Source organism: Ctenopharyngodon idella, chromosome 6, assembly GCF_019924925.1.
Source record: "Ctenopharyngodon idella isolate HZGC_01 chromosome 6, HZGC01, whole genome shotgun sequence".
NCBI classification, from domain to species: Eukaryota; Metazoa; Chordata; class Actinopteri; order Cypriniformes; family Xenocyprididae; genus Ctenopharyngodon; species Ctenopharyngodon idella.
The window spans coordinates 7,301,460-7,320,118 of record NC_067225.1 but is presented as its reverse complement, the minus strand read 5'-3'; the positions used below and the strand labels follow the sequence as shown (position 1 = coordinate 7,320,118).

Below are 18,659 nucleotides of genomic sequence, written 5' to 3'. Positions count from 1 at the left end.
AACACAGAGGACCACTTGAATAACATCAAACTCTCGTTTCTCTCACTCTCATTTGATAATAATTAGGGAGTTCTACAAATGCAGTTCCACATCCTTCCTCTAGGCGTGGAGGATTTTGACTGCGCATGCGCTGCGGGGTCAGAGTGTGGCCCGGAAGTTGAAAATTTTAGCTTCCATTGAATAAACTGAGCGAATGGTGAGTATAACAAATCTGTTTAGATTTGTAGAGAAATACACGGACACGCAATATTAAAGTCTACGTTATCTTAAAGACGTGTACGAGTTTTTACTAACACTAGCAGCTGTGCAGGTAAATATGAATGGTTGTTTTATGTCATTCGTTTAACCAAATGACGCGTTCGCTCGCGTGCTAGTGTGCTTCGCCGATAACGAATGTTTTGTTAAGACGCTTTAGATGTTTTATTATTGTCATTTGTAGTGTTATGAAGTTTTAGTTTTAATGAGAAATCCGCCAAGAATGTTAAACCTTTTTAAATCACTAAAGAGAAGTGTTTATGTTCACTGGCTAATTAACGCGCGCGTGTTGTTATGGGTTTGTCTGTTTGTATCGTTTGTGAACGTTGTGCGACTTGTGTGCAGGTCATTGTTTGAAGGATATGGCTCAAATGGGAAATTTTATGAGGCGGAGGGAAGGACCTCTTCCACCTCGACCACCACCTGCCTGGGGCGAGCACCAGGCCTACGAAGAGCTGCTTTACTGGGATAATCTCATGCAGGAGGGTTACCGCCTCCACCCGCAAGACTACGACCGGTAAAACAACTAGTCTATTCTTACAACTAAACATACTTCAAATGTTTGCTATGGCAAACCTCTAAGTACAAAGAAATTTTATAATTGTGATTTTTACAGACTTTAAAGATCTTAAAATCACGTTTTTGTATATACATTTTTTAAAAGTTAGTATAATTTTATAATTAACTTTTCTTAAAAAAAAAAATAATAAAAATTTAATCTGGTAGAATTGGCTCAATTCATTTTTGTGCAGTTTCTGTTGTACAGTTTTTGTTTTGTTTTTCAAGTTTTGTCCAGCTTTCACAAAAATCTGGGAAAAACATGGAACCCTCTCTAAACATGGAACCCTCAGTTCTTTTGAGTGGCATCTTGGCTTAAAGTGGATGAACTGATTGAATGTATATACATAAAAATGCAATATAAGTAAATTCTTGTTGCAGGTATGAAGAGTTGCGGTATTGGTATGACTGCTTGTGTTATGAAGAAGACCTGAGGCAGTACAATGATTACATTGTTGAGTACAGGAAGTGGGAAGAGGAGAATATGCACTCAGGCGAGGTATGTCACACCAATATATATGAAATTTATAATGCAAATTAATTCTTGGTCGCAGAATATTTATTAGATTAAAGGTGCGTTCACACTTGTCATGTGTGGTTCGATTAAAACGAACCCTGGTGCAATTGCTCTGTTAGTGCGGTTCATTTGAACATGTGAACGCTGCCATCCGAACCCTGGTGCGCACCAAACAAGTGGGCCGAGACCGCTGAAAAGATGGGTCTCGGTCCGCTTCCAAACGAACTCTGGTGCGGTTCGAATGATATATGAACGCAACACGGACCAAAGACATGTAATCGAACCAAAAACAGGAAGATGATACCCTAAAAACGACAGAATCCTCACGCATATCGGTTTTTTGCCCATGACAGGCATCAGGCGCGCGTCTCCACGCAGCAGATCGTTTGTGTGTGTGACGGATGGATTCCCGCCACTGTTTTGACTCCTTTACACATTTTATAAGCTCTTCACGGGTTCCCTGCTGGCCAAAATACCATCATATGCAGGCTACACACACACAACAAGCACATTTACCTCAGTACACAGCATTGTTTTGGATGTTCGGCAAGTTCCGTCTCAGAATTGGCAATGCGTCATAAAATCCGACCAATCATGTTGTGAACGTATCCCTATGCCTTTAGGTTCGATATCTTTTGGTTCGGTAATAAAATTGCCAATCTGATCGCTAATCGGACCAGGACTAAATGTTTTTTTTTTTTCTTCTTTGGTCCAGACCAAATGAACCGAACTACAAGTGTGAACGCACCCTAAGTCTCTGAAAGACTAGTAAATTTTTTTCCAACATTGTTTGCATAAAATAACAGTAGACTATAATGAGAAACATGAATAAATGAAGCGCAACGGCAACATTTGTGTCATTAATTCAACACTTGTGTTACACAGCAGCTTCCACCAATGAGGCCACCGCCTCAGCGAACATTTGTGAATGAGGATCGCTATATAAAGGCCAAGCACACAACTGTGTACCCATCAGCAGAGCAGCTGGATGCAGTGCAGAGCATGGTGTCTCATATGGAGTGTGCCCTAAAGTCTGTCTCTGATTGGTTAAATGAAAAAGAGAGTAGTGCCGCTGATACTGAAAGGTATGTGTGTCAGTCATAGAAGTCATCTGCCATTATGCATTTAGACTTTGGGCAAAAATTGAGCAAGTCACTACATTTTATTTTAAAAGGGATAATTCACCCAGAAATAAAAATTTCACTCACCCTCATGCCATCCTGATGTGTGTGACTTTCTTTCTTCAGATAGATTTTTAGGAAAGTAATCCTTCTCTGTGAGTCCATATAATGCCATTCAAAGGCTTTCGCTTATTTGAGACTTGAAAAACCACACACAGCAATTGTGACTGTAATGCATAAGACCCCATTAGATGAATCCATGTCTTCTGAAGCAAAACGATAGGTGTATGTAAGAAAAATTGAAGTGGCGGTCTCTGCACAAGCTTTACGACGCACTCACGTCACAAAGTCCCTCTTGTAAACTCGTATGGCCGTAGGCCGAAAGCATTGACTTATAGTTAAAAACAGTAGTATTTTTGGTACACACACCTGTCATTTCACTTCGGAAGACATTGATTCATCTGCTGGGGTCATATGGATTACTGTCAAAATTGCTGTTTTTTTTTGTTTTTTTGTTTGTTTGTTTGTTTGGGGTTTTTTTTTTTAAGTGTCAGATGAGTGGGAGTCATTCAATAGCGTTATATGGACTCACAGAGATGGATTATTTTCCTAAAAATCTTCATTTGTGTTTATCTGAAGAAATAGTCATACATTGGGGATTGTATGAGGGTGAGTAAATGAGAGAATTTTCACTTTGGGGTGAGCTATCCCTTTAAGCTATTGCAAGGTACTTGATATTACAGTTTTGTTAGAAGTATAGACTCATGCTTGCAGTCCATGCTGTTTTCCCAGCAGTGGTTCAACTCAAAGTAAACTGCGTGGTGTTTTGAGAGTGGGCCTGGTGGCTAAAGGACTCCTTCTGAAAGATGACTTGGAGTTAGAGTTGGTGCTGCTCACCAGGGATATGCCCACCAGTTCTCTGCTCAGGCTGATCTCTGGAAAACTCTCGGAATTCATTAAGGTTTTTCTCACACTTATTATTCAGTTCTATCATTTTATATATATATTCATTCATTATCAGTATAATGAATGTCTACAAATAGCTCTGCTTGTGTTTCAGTAGACACATTAAGAGGAAAAAATGGCATCTTTCTGCAGAATGCCTTCAAATGTAGGAAAAAGCTCAAGAGAGCTAACAACACTACACTTGTATTGATATTTGAAAGCATTATACAATTGGATAATGTTTTCAAAGGTGCAAGGTATACACTACCATTCAAAAGTTTGTCATCAATACGATTTATTTTTAAGAAATACTTTTATTCAGCAAAGATGCATTCATTTAACCAAAAGTGACAGTAAATACAATTATAATGTTTTAAAAGATTTCTATTGCAAATAAATGCTGTTTTGAACTTTCTATTCATTAAAGAACGCTAAAACATGTATCAGGGTTTCAACAAAAAACTTATACAGCACTACTGTTTTTTTTAATGTTAGTAGAAATAAGAAATTTCATTATGTCTTCTGAAGGAACATGACACTGAAGATTGGTGTAATGGCAGCTGACAATTCAGCTTTGCCATCACAAAATAAATTACATTTTAAAATATAATGAAAATAGAAAAGTTCTTTTAAATTGTAAAAAAAAAAAAAAAAAAAAATCACAATATTGCTGTTTTTATTCTATTAAATAAATGCAGCCTTGGTCAGAGACTTCTTTTAAAGTCTACAAACTTTTGAATAGTGTATGTATAGAACCGTTCAAGTTCTGATTCCATGCAAGGCGGGTTGTTAAGTCAATATTTATGAAAATAAATTGACATGCACTTTCTCCTCTCGCTTTCCTCAATGAAAGGATGTTACTGAGGAGAAATACGTCATCACTCCATCTATCCAAGAAGCTGCTATTATTGTTACTAGCACGAACGAGCCCATGCTGAAACTGAGCATCCATCTGACCTCGCCTGTGGTCAGGGAGCAGGTTGAAAAAGAGGCATCTGGAGGTATGATCTCATTTTTTCATTTCTGGACCAAAAAGAACTTCAGTACCATCAGAAGAGTGAAAATAAAGGTCCTGCAGTACACTCCTGCTGCACTAAATTGTTGGACAAGTGGTGATTCCTTCTGAGCCAAATACTGGATGCTTTCAGCATTTTAAATGTTACAAGTATTGTCTTCGTTATTGTTCAGCATTTTACTGTTGAACATTGAAACTTCCGAACGTCACCTCTAAAGCGTTACGAAGGGTTTGCATTGCAGCAAAAATTAGTCAGTAGGCTCATAGTTTATTTATATTCTAAAGTGGGTAAGAGTTTGTTTTTAGACAATTTCAGATAATTGCAGCTAGCTTCATTTTATGTAACATCAATTTTTGTGCTTAATGAGGAGTAATCTGTTTGTCTAGAGCAGGTTTCACGTGTGTTTTGCTGCAGTATTTACCCTGTTCACAACTGAATTCACTTAAATCAAAGTATTGCTTTTGTTGCCTGTGGTTGCAAATTGACTTTCTCAACCAAGCCTTCTAGTTTGTCAATTTTAGGGGCGCTGGACTTTTGACCAACTGGAAACTCTCTGTCTCGAAAGGGGGCGCAGTTGGCCTACAGAAGAAGAGGGTGAAATGTCTATAGAAGTAGAGTAATATAAAGATTGTCATTGACCATTGTTCAAACTGCCAGGGGTGCATACTAGGCTTTGTGTTAGATTACTTCCTGAACAGTTCCCCCTCTTCCTCTTGCCTGTGGGCACGGGGACACTGCGTCTACCCCCTGGCCAGATGACAGAACCCCCCTTGGTCAAACTGTACCTTGTCTTCTTACTCCATTCGTCACTAGAACCGTGCGCGGAAAGCTCTCCGCAGGACGCTCTGGACAGGCAGAAATGCCTGGCTTCTCTGGCGTCTCTCCGCCAGGCCAAGTGGTTCCAGGTTTGCATCCCGTCTTTATTTGTCTAAAAGTCGACTTATAAATTAATCTGACATTTGACCTGGGGAAAATACATATTTGCACATTGAGCTTCTCTGAGAAATACTTTTAAAGACTGTTTGAATATTGAAACGTCCATAAATGCTTTAAACTGAATTGCGTATAACCTGTTTCCGTTTAAATGTCAGATGTATCTTACCCAGGTTGCAATTTGTTCGTTCTTGGTCAGAAACTATAATTTGGCCAGATTGATCTGCTTAATACAAAACGTCCTCTAAAAAGTATCTAGAAGTGATAAATGATAAAGCGTTAACAGGTTTGCTCTTTGTTGGCTTAACAGGCTAAAGTGTCCGTCCTTGAGTCGTGTGTCATCGTGATTCGGATCTTGCGGGACTTGTGTACCCGTGTTTCAACGTGGGCCCCGCTCAAAGGCTGGGTGAGTCAACTTCAAACAACAAAAAATAAATCTTTGCAGTTAGACGTTGATGAGTGTTTTTATAAATAAATATACTGGTCACATTTCTAAGCGTGTCTCTTTATTCCTATATTTGTCTGCAGATTCTTGAGCTGCTGTGTCAGAAGGCCATTTCAACCAGCGAGAGGCTGCTGGGACCTGGAGAGGCATTTCGGAGAGTTCTAGAATGTCTTGCGTCAGGGATACTAATGGAGGGTAAAGACTGAAACAAAGCATTGAGTGTGTGTGCATATTTTGGTGTGTTTTGAGGCATCTACTGAGCACAACCGTTCTCTACAGATGGTCCAGGCATTTCTGATCCCTGTGAGCGAGACAGCACTGATGCTGGCTCCCATCTTACACTGCAACAGCGAGAAGACATTACCCAGAGTGCACAGGTTACTTGCAATCCTACACTATAGCTTGACTTTATTTTACATTGTACTAGTCTATAAACTTTGCAAATGAAAAATGTCGTTATTTACTTGGCCCAATGTCATTCCAAACCTATGTAGTGTTTTTTTTAAATATTATTATTATTATTATTATTATTATTGTGGAATACTAAATTCTATACAGTAATTATTCATTGTGACCATGTCTGTCAAGCTCTAAAAAGGAAAAACGACAAAGAAAAATTTAAATTTAGTTTATTCACTGAAAATCTTCACCTCTGTTGCAGCTCCCAAATTTTTTTCAAATATTCAAAACAATGACGTCCAACCTAGTGAGACTTGTTGACATCATTTGTAAATCGGATCAAGCTCTTGTTAACACTGGTGAATATATGAACTGTCCATGTGAACATTTGTCCTTTTTGTTGATGGGGGGAAAAATACTGTGACAGAGTAAATGGCTGTGACCTGTGGAAGCTTGTTTTTGCCACGGAATAAAAAAAAATACAAAAGGTAATTGTGACATTTTATCTCAGAATTCAGACTTTTTTTCTCACAATTGCGAGTTTACATCTTGAATTCTGACCTGCATAACTTACTTTAGCTTATCGATTGATGCTGTCATCCAGGGGTAGTGCTGGGGTTTAAATGCTTTAAAAACTTTGGCTTTCTGCACCAAATTAACTCTTTCCCCACCATTGATTTCCTGTTTTCCATGTTTTCACTGTTATACGGCAGTGGGCGCTATTATGCATCTTTTAAAATAGTAGGGAATCAAAACATATGCAAAAAAAGGAGCAGAAACAAGCGATAAAAGCATTGCTTATGCATGTGTAGTCACGTGTATTTGTAGTCTTTGGAAAAAAAAAAAAAAAAAACCCACTATTTTCTCAGCTTTTTGTTAAAAATGTAGCTTTTTATTAAACTTACCCACATTCAAGTGTTGTTAAAAATAGAATGCCCTTTTTTCTTTTTTTTTTCTTTTTTTTAATAAAGAAGAGGCTCTGTTCTTTCTTTTGATGTATTGCATGTTCAGATATTTATAGAACAAAATTTAATGGCCCCCATATTTTTGTGAAAATTATCAAAAACGCTGGCGGTAGCTGGTAACTGGCGGTAGCTGGTAACTCATTTTCTCAATTCAACTGCCAATGATTTGTGTGGCAAAGTTTATTTTAGGCTGTGAATGTAATGCTTTAAGACTTGGTGATTTAGTTTCTTCAACCCGTACAGCCAGTGAGTTAAAGGTTCTCTTCACTGTGTTAAACTTAATGTTTGTGAGCGAGAGGATATGACTAATTAAAATAGGAACAGCTTTGGTCTGGTCAGGAATCAGTGTCCCCCACGTACCCTGCAGCCGATTTAAGAGCCAGGGGTGCACTCTGCCCTATGCAAAACAGTGGAAACAAGCTTCCATATTGGCCTGATAAGATGGTTTATAAAGCTGCTACATTTACAAGATTTCTAACCTTGGAGAAAACACATTTGATTCTTTCACATTTAATTTGTTGCTTTCCTCCCACCCCTAGTTTGCCTTAAGGCTGTCAGCTTTTGGGCAGCTTTACAAAGTTCTTGGGATGGACCGCCTCAACTCCAAAGCCGCTAGAATTCTCAGCGAACATAGAGGTACCAACACAACTTTTTCTGGTGTCCTAAACAGACTGTTAAAAATGGTTTTACCTGTTTTCCTCTCTTAGAATTAAATGCGCTGTTTGCTTGTGTACCTGTGAAGCTTCTATATGTAAATAACCCCTATTAGGACTGCTTAACCTATTCAGGCATAGTTCATTGTCATTTTCTAGGGTGAGCCAAGTTGCTGAACGGTGAATAGGCTTTGATATGTAAAATGTATTAAAATTATCTGTTTGTCATGCTTCTTTCCATTAAATTAAATTGCAGGGGCCGATTTCCCAGCAAAGAGACCAAGGGAAGTTTATGATGCTGGGGATCTTGAAATAAGACCGAAATTTCCAAGAAAAGGTATGCATCTCAATTTCAGTGTTCAGTTACCCTGCACTAATTTTATATTTAATGGTAGAAAATTATAGCTCATCTCATCTTTTAGTGAAATACGACCTATATACCTGTGCTTTCTCCTGGCAGAAAAGAGCGAACCAGCAAACGCCCTAATGAAGTTGAACCAGCTGCGGCCTGGGACCCTCTACAGATTGGCATCACAGACTGGTCCTGAACATGAACCTCAATTCACAATGGCTGTAGAGGTGGATGGGATAACGTATGAGGCTACAGGCCCTTCCAAACGCAGCGCCAAGCTTCATGTTGCCCAGAAAGTGAGTTTGCTGATAGTCTCAAGTTTGTAGCTACGTACAGGGTGCTAAATGAAACTTTGTGTTCTATATGTCACATGTAACTGTAACATTTTCAAAGATTGTTGTCTTTAATATGAGTGTGAAACATAAACTTTGTGTAAATTTCAGTTGTTGTCTATGCCATGTTCACAACACACAGGTACTGCAGGCATTAGGTGTGCCCTTGCCGTCAGAAACCAAACCTGCTGAAGAAAATAAGAGCCAGTCTGTTGCCACACCTGCAGCCTCTGGTTCCGATGAAACCACTCCTTCAGGGTCTGATGACGGTGCTGAGGTTAGCATCCAAAGAACCTCCTTGAACAGCTTTGGGATTTGATGCATTTATACACTGTGGGAGTTTGGTTTGGCATGGCATGATTGGTTCCACTTCATCTTGCAGGGTGGCCCCATCCTCACCAAACATGGCAAGAATCCCGTCATGGAGCTCAACGAGAAGCGGCGAAGTCTGAAATATGAACTTGTCTCTGTCAAGGGACGCTTCAATGACAAGACCTTCACCATCGAGGTTAGACATGATGACTAAAGCTAGTGATGATGGGTTGCAAAGACATTGGGTGGTACCTAGTGGGAAAGCAATGGTACAGTACATGCTGACTGAGGCAGCAAAAGTGATCTGTTCTATGTTTTGGAGTGTATTATACACTTTGCTGTCAGTAAGTGTTTTTTGGAAGAAAAAATACCTTTCAGTTAGGAAGCATTAAATTGATAAAGGAACAAAGTCCTTGCAAAGATTTCTATTTCAAATAAATGCTGTTATTTTGATTTTTCTATTTATCAAAGAATTACACACACACACCAGCATGACGATACCAGCATTTCCCCCTAGCATTTTGAGCACATTCTTAAACACCTCTGATTGGCCATTGCGTTTACGCGCTCAACCGATATGTCTGTGATTGGCTACAATGATCAACGTTTCAAAAACATGTTGTAAATAGATATCAATGACGCTCTTAACCGAGCGCTTGCACAGATACACACGGGAGCGTTTGAAAGCAGCCGTCTATCAGCAGATATATTAGGGATATATTAGAAGGATCATGTGACACTGAAGACTGGAGTAATGATGCTGAAAATTCAGCTGTGTCGTCACAGGAATAAATTACACTTTAAAATGTATGAAAATAGAAAAGTTATTTTAAATTGTAATATTAAAAATGACTGTTTTTGCTGTATTTTTGATCAAATAAGTTCAGCCTGGGTGAGCATAAGAGACTTCTGAACTTTTTTAGATTAATTTTAGATTAATCAGCCAATTATTGTAAAATCAAAATATTGAATGTTACATTTTGTCTTATATGCCCTCCATGCCTGTGACGGGTGAATAGAGGCTATACAAGTCTAAAAGTTTTAAATCTCAGATGCAGTTTATGCAACCCAAAATCACAAAAAAAATAAATACATAAATACTGTAAAGAAAATATCAAAACAAATATTAGCAGAATCATCAACGGTAGATCGACACAAATCACTCGTCATTTGTTCAATAATTCGTCATTAAAACGCTTTTTTCCCTTTTCTCTAGGAGCCCACTCAGTCAAAGACAACATGAGCAACTCAACAGTATATGTTATATGAATAAATTGTTTCAATAATGTCCATGTTTCAAGTGTCTTTTTTTAAAAATCCTATATTCTTAAGGGTACACTGAAATTGTGTGTAGCTGGAACTTTTTTTCTTTGACATGACGGAAGTACACAAGGACGAATGACGGAAGCCTGAGATTTCCTGCCAAACTCGACAGCTCTGTTTATAAATCACTAATTACAGTGACTCAGTAATGCAAGAACACTGCTTCCCATTTTTATTCACCATATGAAGCTGGAGATGTGCCAAGTTGAGAAGTGATTATGAGGCATGTCATAATTTTACTGGTATGCCGTCAATTTAAAATACTTTTATAAAATATACATTTATGTTTGCATTCACTTGTGGAAAACAATGTGCACTGCAGCTACAACACCTGTATCCTCTCTATATATTTATATTGTAATTTAACCCCCAGTTCAGACTGTAAGCAACTGTGTGATCATTCTGCAATATATTATTTTAAAAAAAAAAGTTCCTTCTGTTGCCCTAAATCCCTTTTCTCATGATGAACTCCTTGAATAAGCATGAGGAAATACTGCTGCTTAAATCTACTCCTTTGACACGTTTTCCTGCTGTCCTCGCTTTAAACAACTTCAAGTTTAGATTTTTATCTTATGTGCATGTGTTTTTCCCTCTTTCAGGTGGAGGTTGATGGACAGAAATTCCAGGGCTCTGGATCAAATAAGAAATTGGCCAAAGCTAACGCAGCACTTGCGGCTTTAGAACAGCTCTTTCCAGAAGGTTCTCCTGCAGACCCACTCAAGAAAAAGAGATTCCCTCCTATGGTAAGGACAACATGATTTTGTGGAGCTGCTTTCTTGTCCAATATTGTTTTGTTCTTTGGTCTACAGTCTTTTGTAAATGTTTTATTTATCTTTAGGGCTATGGTATGGCTGGAGTACCTTACAATGCAGGCAATCGAGGTAGAGGAAGAGGCAGAGGTAGAGGCAGAGGATTCAACACTGGCAATTTTGCAGGTACACTAACATCATTAAAGGCTTCAATCTCCTCTTGCTTGTTAGTTTCTAAAAAATGCCATCTACCTGCTGAGGCATGGCCTCTACAAGACCCCTGAAGGTGTCCTGTGGTATCTCGCACCAAGAGATATTCTGACCAAATCGCCTTGCCATAACAATTTGACCCTTGTCAAAGTCACTCAGATCTTTATTCCTGCCCATTTCTCCTGCATCCAACACGTTGATTACGAGAACCGATTATTTGCTTACCATCTAATCTACACAGACCTTAAAGGATTAGTTCATTTCAGAATGAAAATTTCCTGATAATTTACTCACCCCCATGACATCCATGATGTCACCAACGGGTCCAAATGTCAGTTTCAGTGCAGCTTCAAAGGGCTCTACACGATCCCAGCCGAGAAATAAGGGTCTTATCTAGTGGTGAAAAACAATGGAAAAAATTATATACTTTTTAACCACAAATGCTCGTCTTGCTCTGCGATGCGCCACGCATTAAGTAATCACGTTGAAAAGGCCACGCGTGATGTAGCCGGAAGTACCGAGCAAGTGTTTACAAAGCGAACATGCAAAGACAAAGTCAAAACAGCCTTTACAAAAAAAAAAAAAAAGGTAAAACAATAATGTCGGACGATTTTGAAGTTGGGGTTAGGTTAGGGTTAGAAAAGTTTTACACTACTTACGCCTACGTCATGCGTGACCTTTCCAACATGATTATGTAATGCATGGCGCATCTCAGAGCTAGTGCAATATGAGCATTTGTGGTTAAAGTATCAACATTTATTTATTTATTTATTTTTTTTTTTTTTTAGAAAATGACTGATCATTTATAGATAAGACCCTTATTCCTCATCTGGGATCGTGTAGAGCCCTTTGTAGCTGCACTGAAACTGCAATTTGGACCTTCAACCAGTTGGTAGCTGTTGAAGTCCACTATATGGAAAAAAAAAATCCTGGAATGTTTTCTTCAAAAACCATAATTTCTTTTCGACTAAAAGACAAACATCTTGGATGACATGGGGGTGAGTATATTATCAGGAAATTTTAATTCTGAAGTGAACTAATCCTTTATGTGGCCTTGTTAGGAAATGACCAACAATATTCACCTCACATGTGACTGGTTACAATGTTTTGGCTCATCAGTGCTTATAGGCATATTACATATTGCCTGTTCCTCTAAAGTGGATGTCTACTTAACTTGTAGTCTCTATCCATTTGTCTCTTCAGGCCCCACCACTGCTGCTGGACTGACCCCAGCTGTGTCCGTTACCAACTCCAGCACACCTATGACTTCCCAGGAGGACCCTGCAAACGCTACCGTCAACGCGGCCACCTACCAGGCTGTTCCTCCACCAATGACTGGCTATTATAATCAGTACTCCCAATCCTATTCACAATTCAAAAAACCCCAGGGTCAGGTCCAGAATCAGAATCAAAACCAGAGCAAAACAACGAATCAACAAGCTCCTCTTGTTGGACCAGACTACGGCTATGGATATCAAGGGGCTGGCATGGGTATGGGAGGACCACCTGATTTCAATTATGCAGGTGAGTTTGAGTGCTGACACGCCATGTAATAATTTGTTTAAGCCAGAACAATCTGAAACTCTGGTTTTTTAATAGCATACAGTGGACCACCTGGTACAGCAACGTTCGGGCCACCTGGAACAACAAATCAGAGCTATAGCTTCACCCAGAGCGCCTACCCCAACCTGGGCGGCTACAGCAGTGGAGCCAGTACAACAGACTACACATACAGATAAATGTACCGTGTTTGGTCTCCCAGCTTGAGGATGTACAGATCCTTATACAACGGAAAAGTCATTTCTGTAATTCTATAGCCTATGGTGTCCTCCTGAGTTAAAACATTGACTCTCTAAACCTTTTGAGATTTTATACTGTTTGTGTTACTTTTGCCATTTGAACTGCACTGTGGTAACAGATTTAGCATGGATTTGATTCACCACTAGTTTCAGGAAATAATACATCAGGATGTTGGAAGTTCTGTCTGTGCCTGAATGGTTGGTGTGACTCAAATGGGAATTAAGTGTCACATAATTCTGTTTTTCCCCAAAGGTATATTTATGGTCATCCTCTTGTTTTGCTTCTAAAATTTTTAGCCTTTTTTTTTTTTTTTTTTTTTTTTTTTTTTTTGGACAATAGAATGAACGGACTTTGTTGTTTACTTCCCTGAAACCACTCAAGCTGTTCCTTGTTTGGAGTTTTAAGAGATTTGATTTGCGTTACTCAGTTTAATCTCGGTATCGTCTTTTATGTAGAATGTAGCTATTCACTGTTAAATAGGCAAGTGCTGGAAGTTTTGTTCTCTGAGGTGGATGTTGTATGTCATATTTGACCTGTGCAGAAATAAACTTTTTTCTTTTCTATTTTTAATAGCTTTCTTGATTCATTTGACAGCATTTTTGAAACAAGTTCATAGTACTTAGTCTTGTATACTTTTAGTATTATATAAATGCTGTGTCTGTGCTGTGAAATCTTTAGTGATTAAGTAACCATAAGAACAACCTTTATATTTTTAGTAATATTTTAAGATAAACACTTTCTGGACTAAAGCAATTTGGTTGTATTTGATTATCCATAATTTTGTTTGTTAAAATGTATCAAATGTGTTACATCAGGCTTTTGAGAACTTTTTTTTTTACATCTCTCAATCGTCATTGTATTGCATTGCATTTTATGTTTTGATCCCCCATCATTTTACTTTTTGGCCATATAAATATTAAATGACATTCTAGAGAATTCAGTGCTTTCGACTTTGAGGATTCCAGCCTGTTCTATTCCAGCATGATCCTGTGCACAAAACAAAATTCAAATGACTGGCCTGCACAGAACCTGAACACCGCCGGGATGAATTGGAACGCTGACTGCGTCACCAAACGTCTGTGCCTGATGCTTTACATTTTGTCAACAAGCATAGCCTCAAAGCTGATGGTTACTAAAAGTCACAAAACTGATTTCATGGGTTTTGTGTAAGTACTTTGATATGATTTAACAGCATTTAGGGTATGTGGTTGTTTCAGACATCTGAATGGGGATGGAACAGAAAAACAGAACGGAAGTAATGTCAAGGTGGAAACCTTAGTGTAGGAGCGTTTGAAACAAATGCACTTGTCACATGTGTCTGTGGCCGTTGAATCAGTAGGAACATGCTTTTCCTGCATGGTTAAGTCACATGCATACACACACCCATATGGGAGCTGATATATAGTGGATGAGAGGAAACACAGCATCCAGTGGAGGAATCATTCACACAAGGATACTTCAAGGACTAAGCCACACATTGTGAGTCTTTTTTATCTGCTCTGGATAATCATAATTTCACAGTTTACAGCCACAGGGTTTTAATAACCACACGTCTATTGTCTATTTCTCAGTTATAGTTTAGTCAGGAGACTTTTAGGATACAGTTCCCCTTTTACTGTTAGATTTATACCATTGAAATGATAATTAAACAAATGGTATTTCCTATTTCATATCATTGGGAAATTGTATATATGTATAAGAATGCATGTCTGTGTATTCAGAATACTAGCATACTACAGATATGGTAAAAACAGCAAAGAGTAGTGTGGTTTTTTATTTTCATCTTTAACATCTATGGAACCTTTCCATTGCACAAATGGTTCTTTAGATATAAAATGTTCTTCACACAAAGAAAAAATCATTCTTTTAAGAACTGTTGTCTTCTCTGAAAGGTTCTTTGTGGAACTCAAAATGGTTCTTCCGTGGCATCTCTGCGAAAACCCCATTTTAGAACCTTAACTGAGCGTTGTATGCTATTTAAAATTCAGCTTCAGGGTTTCTATGATCCCATTGGTCAAGTTGATCAATGGGGTAAAAGAAAACAGCTGTAATTGAAATCAGGGTGTGGCTTATTGATGATCAGAATGATATAAATATAGAGGTAATGCTGTAAGATGGATGTGAGGTGTAGAGAGAGGACTCTCAAAGAGCAAAAGCTGCTGGTGTAGGTGGTTTCTTTATCGTGAGATTGCTTGTGTTTTGTGCTTTGAAGTAGTTTCAGTTCATGTGTGTGTGTGAGAATTGGGTAGTTAACTATTTATATGCAGTTGTTTCTGTCTTTCCATACAGATGGCGTCACCACTAATGCTGGTGTTTTTAACTGCTCTCCCTGGGGTCCTCTGCTACCACTCCTCATTCATTGATCTGGAAGCTAAAGGAAGTGAGTTGGCATTCAGTGTTAAATACTGATAAAATGTATATGTCTTGTCCCAAACCTCCATATTAAGGGTTAAGGGATTTGTAGCCTCTTAAGTGTTTACATCCCTGCCCTTTTATTGCCTTAATCAGGTAACAAGTCCTCCATCAGGTTCCTGGTTTTGGGAGACTGGGGTGGACTGCCATATCCTCCCTATGTTACCCCCATAGAAAAGGCAACTGCCCGCATGATGGCCAAAACCGCTTCCCAGATGGGCGCAGACTTCATTTTAGCGCTTGGTGACAACTTCTACTATAAGGGTGTCAGTGACGTCAATGACCCTAGATTCCAGGTTTGGCTTTGGGAGTTTAGATCCCTTGAGTCTTGTAAATGCAAAAACTTTTGGTGGGTTTTTGTGCACCTTGTTTACATTGAGCGCTTGAAGCTTCTCATGGACCATGTCTACTGTTGAATTGTTAAATGTTAACTTCTCACAAGTGGTTGTGTGATGGGATTAGAAAGTACAAATCAGTCTAGTCTTTTCCACCTAATGTAGGCCACAGTCCCATTATGCTCTTTGTAGGTCACGTTTGAAGACGTCTACACTCAGGATTCTCTCAATATTCCATGGTACGTCATTGCTGGCAATCACGACCATGCGGGAAACGTCCTTGCTCAAATTGAGTACAGCCAAAAGTCAAAGAGATGGTACGTGAGCCAAAGTATTTAGGCCTCCATGTCTAATTGAGTAGTTTCCTGGCTCATAAGCCAATTTGCAATGTGATTTTTCTACTGTTAATGCAGCTGTGCCTGGTGTGTTGACTTGGCAGACACCCTGTTCTTGTCCAAACAGGCGGTTTTAACATTAATTCTGTCTCTCAGGAACTTCCCCTACTACTATTATGAGATGAACTTCCGCATTCCTCGAACGGACAGTACTTTGACCATTCTCATGTTGGACACGGTGTTGCTGTGTGGCAATTCTGATGACTTCCTTGACCAGCAGCCCCGAGCTCCCCGAAGTGGTGTTCAGGCCAATAGACAACTGCTGTGGCTTCAGGAACGCTTGGCAAAGTCTAAGGCTGACTATCTCCTGGTGGCTGGCCATTATCCAGTGTGGTCCATATCCGAGCATGGGCCAACTGACTGTCTGCTGAAGAGCTTGAGACCACTGCTTAAGAAGTACAAGGCCACTGCTTACCTGTGTGGCCATGATCACAATCTACAAGTAGGTACTTGAAGCCTCTTGATCAAGTTTGATTTAAGACTACTTTGACTCTTTGCCTTTGCTTTGCTGTTTCAGTACATCAAGGAGTCTGGAATCGGTTATGTAGTTAGTGGAGCTGGTAACTTCATGGATCCCGACGTTCGGCATCGCAACCAGGTTCCTCGAGGCTACCTGAAGTTCTTCAACGGTGATGCTGGCACCTTAGGTGGCTTTGCCCACGTGGAGGTCAACAAGAAACAGCTGACTGTTACTTTTATCCAGGCTAGAGGAACCTCTCTTTACAGGGCTGTTCTTAAAAGGCGCGACGATGTTTCCGGAGAGGATGACTATGTTTGAATTTCTTATACAGTTTTAATGTGACTTTGGGCTTTTGACCCAGTTTATTTTAGAAGTATGCTATAAATTAGAAAAGTGCTCAAGATGGATTGAAGATGCACTATTGAATCCTTAAGTATTTATAGATTAGTTTTTTAAATGGTTTAACCAATAAATGTTTGCATGTTTGTCTTGAGAACCTGTAAGTGTTTTAAAGTGATTATTAAACAACTAACTTAAACTAGGGTACTTTTTGTGGTCCTTTTTAAGTCTGCTTCCCAGATTTAAGTGTTTTCTCAAATGACTGCATGAATCATATCAACACTAATTGGTGTTCATGCCAGTTTTTGAAAGCTTCTTGTGAGTATGTAATGGTGTTTATAACTTTACAACTTTTTTTTCAAAATTCAAAAAATTAAGATGGTGTTTGTGAAAGATGATTTCAAAGTTTCTTAAATTGGGCAACTAGTAATGCAGTGGCCTGTCATGGGGCTTGAGCTGCAGTTGTTAGGGTGTACACCCCCCCCCCCCCCCCCCCCCCAATTTTGCAGGGTATTTTTTTTCCTAAGCCCTTTAATGCATAATCAAATAGCTTTGTATAAAACCTGATCCTGTTTCTCCCACAAAGTTGGCACCTGCTAGCCCTATCTGACTTGAGTCTATTTGGAACATCAGAATCCAATGCTTGTTGCAGCATGAACCTGACAGAATCAGAGCTGAACAGAAGTTGATTACAACAACCTTAAATTAAGTCTTTGGGATGTGCTGGGTAGACTTTACAAAGTGCTCAACTCTTGCATTGTCAAGACCAAAGATTGATGCACCTCTTGATGGAAATAATCTTTGGTCAAGATCTTGTATCAACAATGCAAGAGTCAAGCACTCTGTAAAGTCTACTCCAGCACATCCCACAGACTTTTAATGAATTTAAGGTCTGGACTCAGAGGTGTCAATTCATGTGTGTGAATGATTCCTTATGCTCCATCTCAACCATTCTTTCACAATTTGAGCCTGATGAATCTTGACATTGTCATCCTGGAATATGGCCATGATGTCTTCCTACATGGTTGTTTAAGAAATGAAAAGCTACACAGTCCATCAATTGGGGTTAGAAGAACTGTTCCCAAACGTATAACATGCTAGAAACATAATCACTGCAATAATGATCCAGGCATATTAAGTATTTGCCTTTTTAAATCCAAACGACAACTTTTTTTAGTGTATATAATTTGCTAACAGGGTAATGGTGCTTAAAAAAGAATGGTGTGAATGTAAGCTTCATGATTTAATCTGACGAATCCCAGCCATCACATAATATCCTTGGCAGTCAGGACTCAGGATGCAGGCCCTAATCCTTTCTGCACATGCTGTGTCTCTGTCCTCAATTCAATCTGGTCTAATCTAAATTATTCCCTCAACCCTGATTTAACATTTAGCAAATCCCTTACAATATGCAGCCCCCTTTTAATTTAGCTTTTATCATAATGTAAAGCCTTGCAAGGGGTTTGAAAGGAAGACCTTTTGTATGTGTAAGGTATGTTTTCGCCCCTACAATCTATATCCAGGCCAAAAAACATATTTATACACAATTTTGTGTAACTAAACATTCATGATGCCTTTATTGGGATACTTTCCATAATAAAATACTTTTTGATGAGTTCTTCAAAATTGTTTATAGCTTTTTGTTCTTTGTTGCACTAAACTGCCATTAATAACTTCTAAAAGGAACTCTGTGGAGGGCGACCAGGTCAATTTGCAGTTTTATGTGGCTCTTTAGTATTAGTGTAATGCTAAGCCTTCTCTACCCACCTGCAGGGTGATTTCTTGCCCGTGGCATTAAAGCATGAACTACTACCGGTATCTAATAGGTTTAAT

General features: G+C 38.9%; 2 protein-coding genes across 7 annotated transcripts; both read left to right on the top strand.

Annotated features, from left to right (window-relative positions):
* The first annotated feature begins 79 nt into the window (after positions 1-79).
* Positions 80-13,455, top strand: ilf3a (interleukin enhancer binding factor 3a). 5 transcript variants are annotated; one of them, XM_051896901.1, is made up of 19 exons: positions 80-196; positions 601-772; positions 1,195-1,312; positions 2,216-2,415; positions 3,244-3,412; positions 4,250-4,397; positions 5,226-5,317; positions 5,656-5,751; positions 5,874-5,985; positions 6,070-6,167; positions 7,694-7,790; positions 8,064-8,144; positions 8,268-8,455; positions 8,634-8,768; positions 8,874-8,999; positions 10,726-10,869; positions 10,965-11,061; positions 12,289-12,609; positions 12,685-13,455. In XM_051896901.1, the coding sequence occupies exons 2-19, from the start codon at positions 618-620 to the stop codon at positions 12,822-12,824; spliced, it is 2,517 nt and encodes an 838-aa protein (XP_051752861.1). In that variant the 5' UTR covers positions 80-196; positions 601-617; the 3' UTR covers positions 12,825-13,455. The 5 variants fall into 5 exon arrangements, with proteins under 5 accessions (XP_051752861.1, XP_051752863.1, XP_051752864.1 ...); XM_051896903.1 differs by having other exon boundaries at positions 135-310; positions 2,219-2,415; XM_051896904.1 differs by having other exon boundaries at positions 136-310; positions 2,219-2,415; positions 3,247-3,412.
* Positions 13,456-14,915: 1,460 nt separating this feature from the next.
* acp5a (acid phosphatase 5a, tartrate resistant) lies at positions 14,916-17,025 on the top strand. Of its 2 annotated transcripts, XM_051896906.1 has the most exons (6): positions 14,916-15,049; positions 15,175-15,265; positions 15,394-15,593; positions 15,825-15,949; positions 16,124-16,469; positions 16,545-17,025. In XM_051896906.1, exons 2-6 carry the CDS (start codon positions 15,175-15,177, stop codon positions 16,803-16,805), a joined length of 1,023 nt encoding a protein of 340 aa, XP_051752866.1. In that variant the 5' UTR covers positions 14,916-15,049; the 3' UTR covers positions 16,806-17,025. The 2 variants fall into 2 exon arrangements, with proteins under 2 accessions (XP_051752866.1, XP_051752867.1); XM_051896907.1 differs by lacking the exon at positions 14,916-15,049 and having other exon boundaries at positions 15,156-15,265.
* The last annotated feature ends 1,634 nt before the right edge of the window (positions 17,026-18,659 follow it).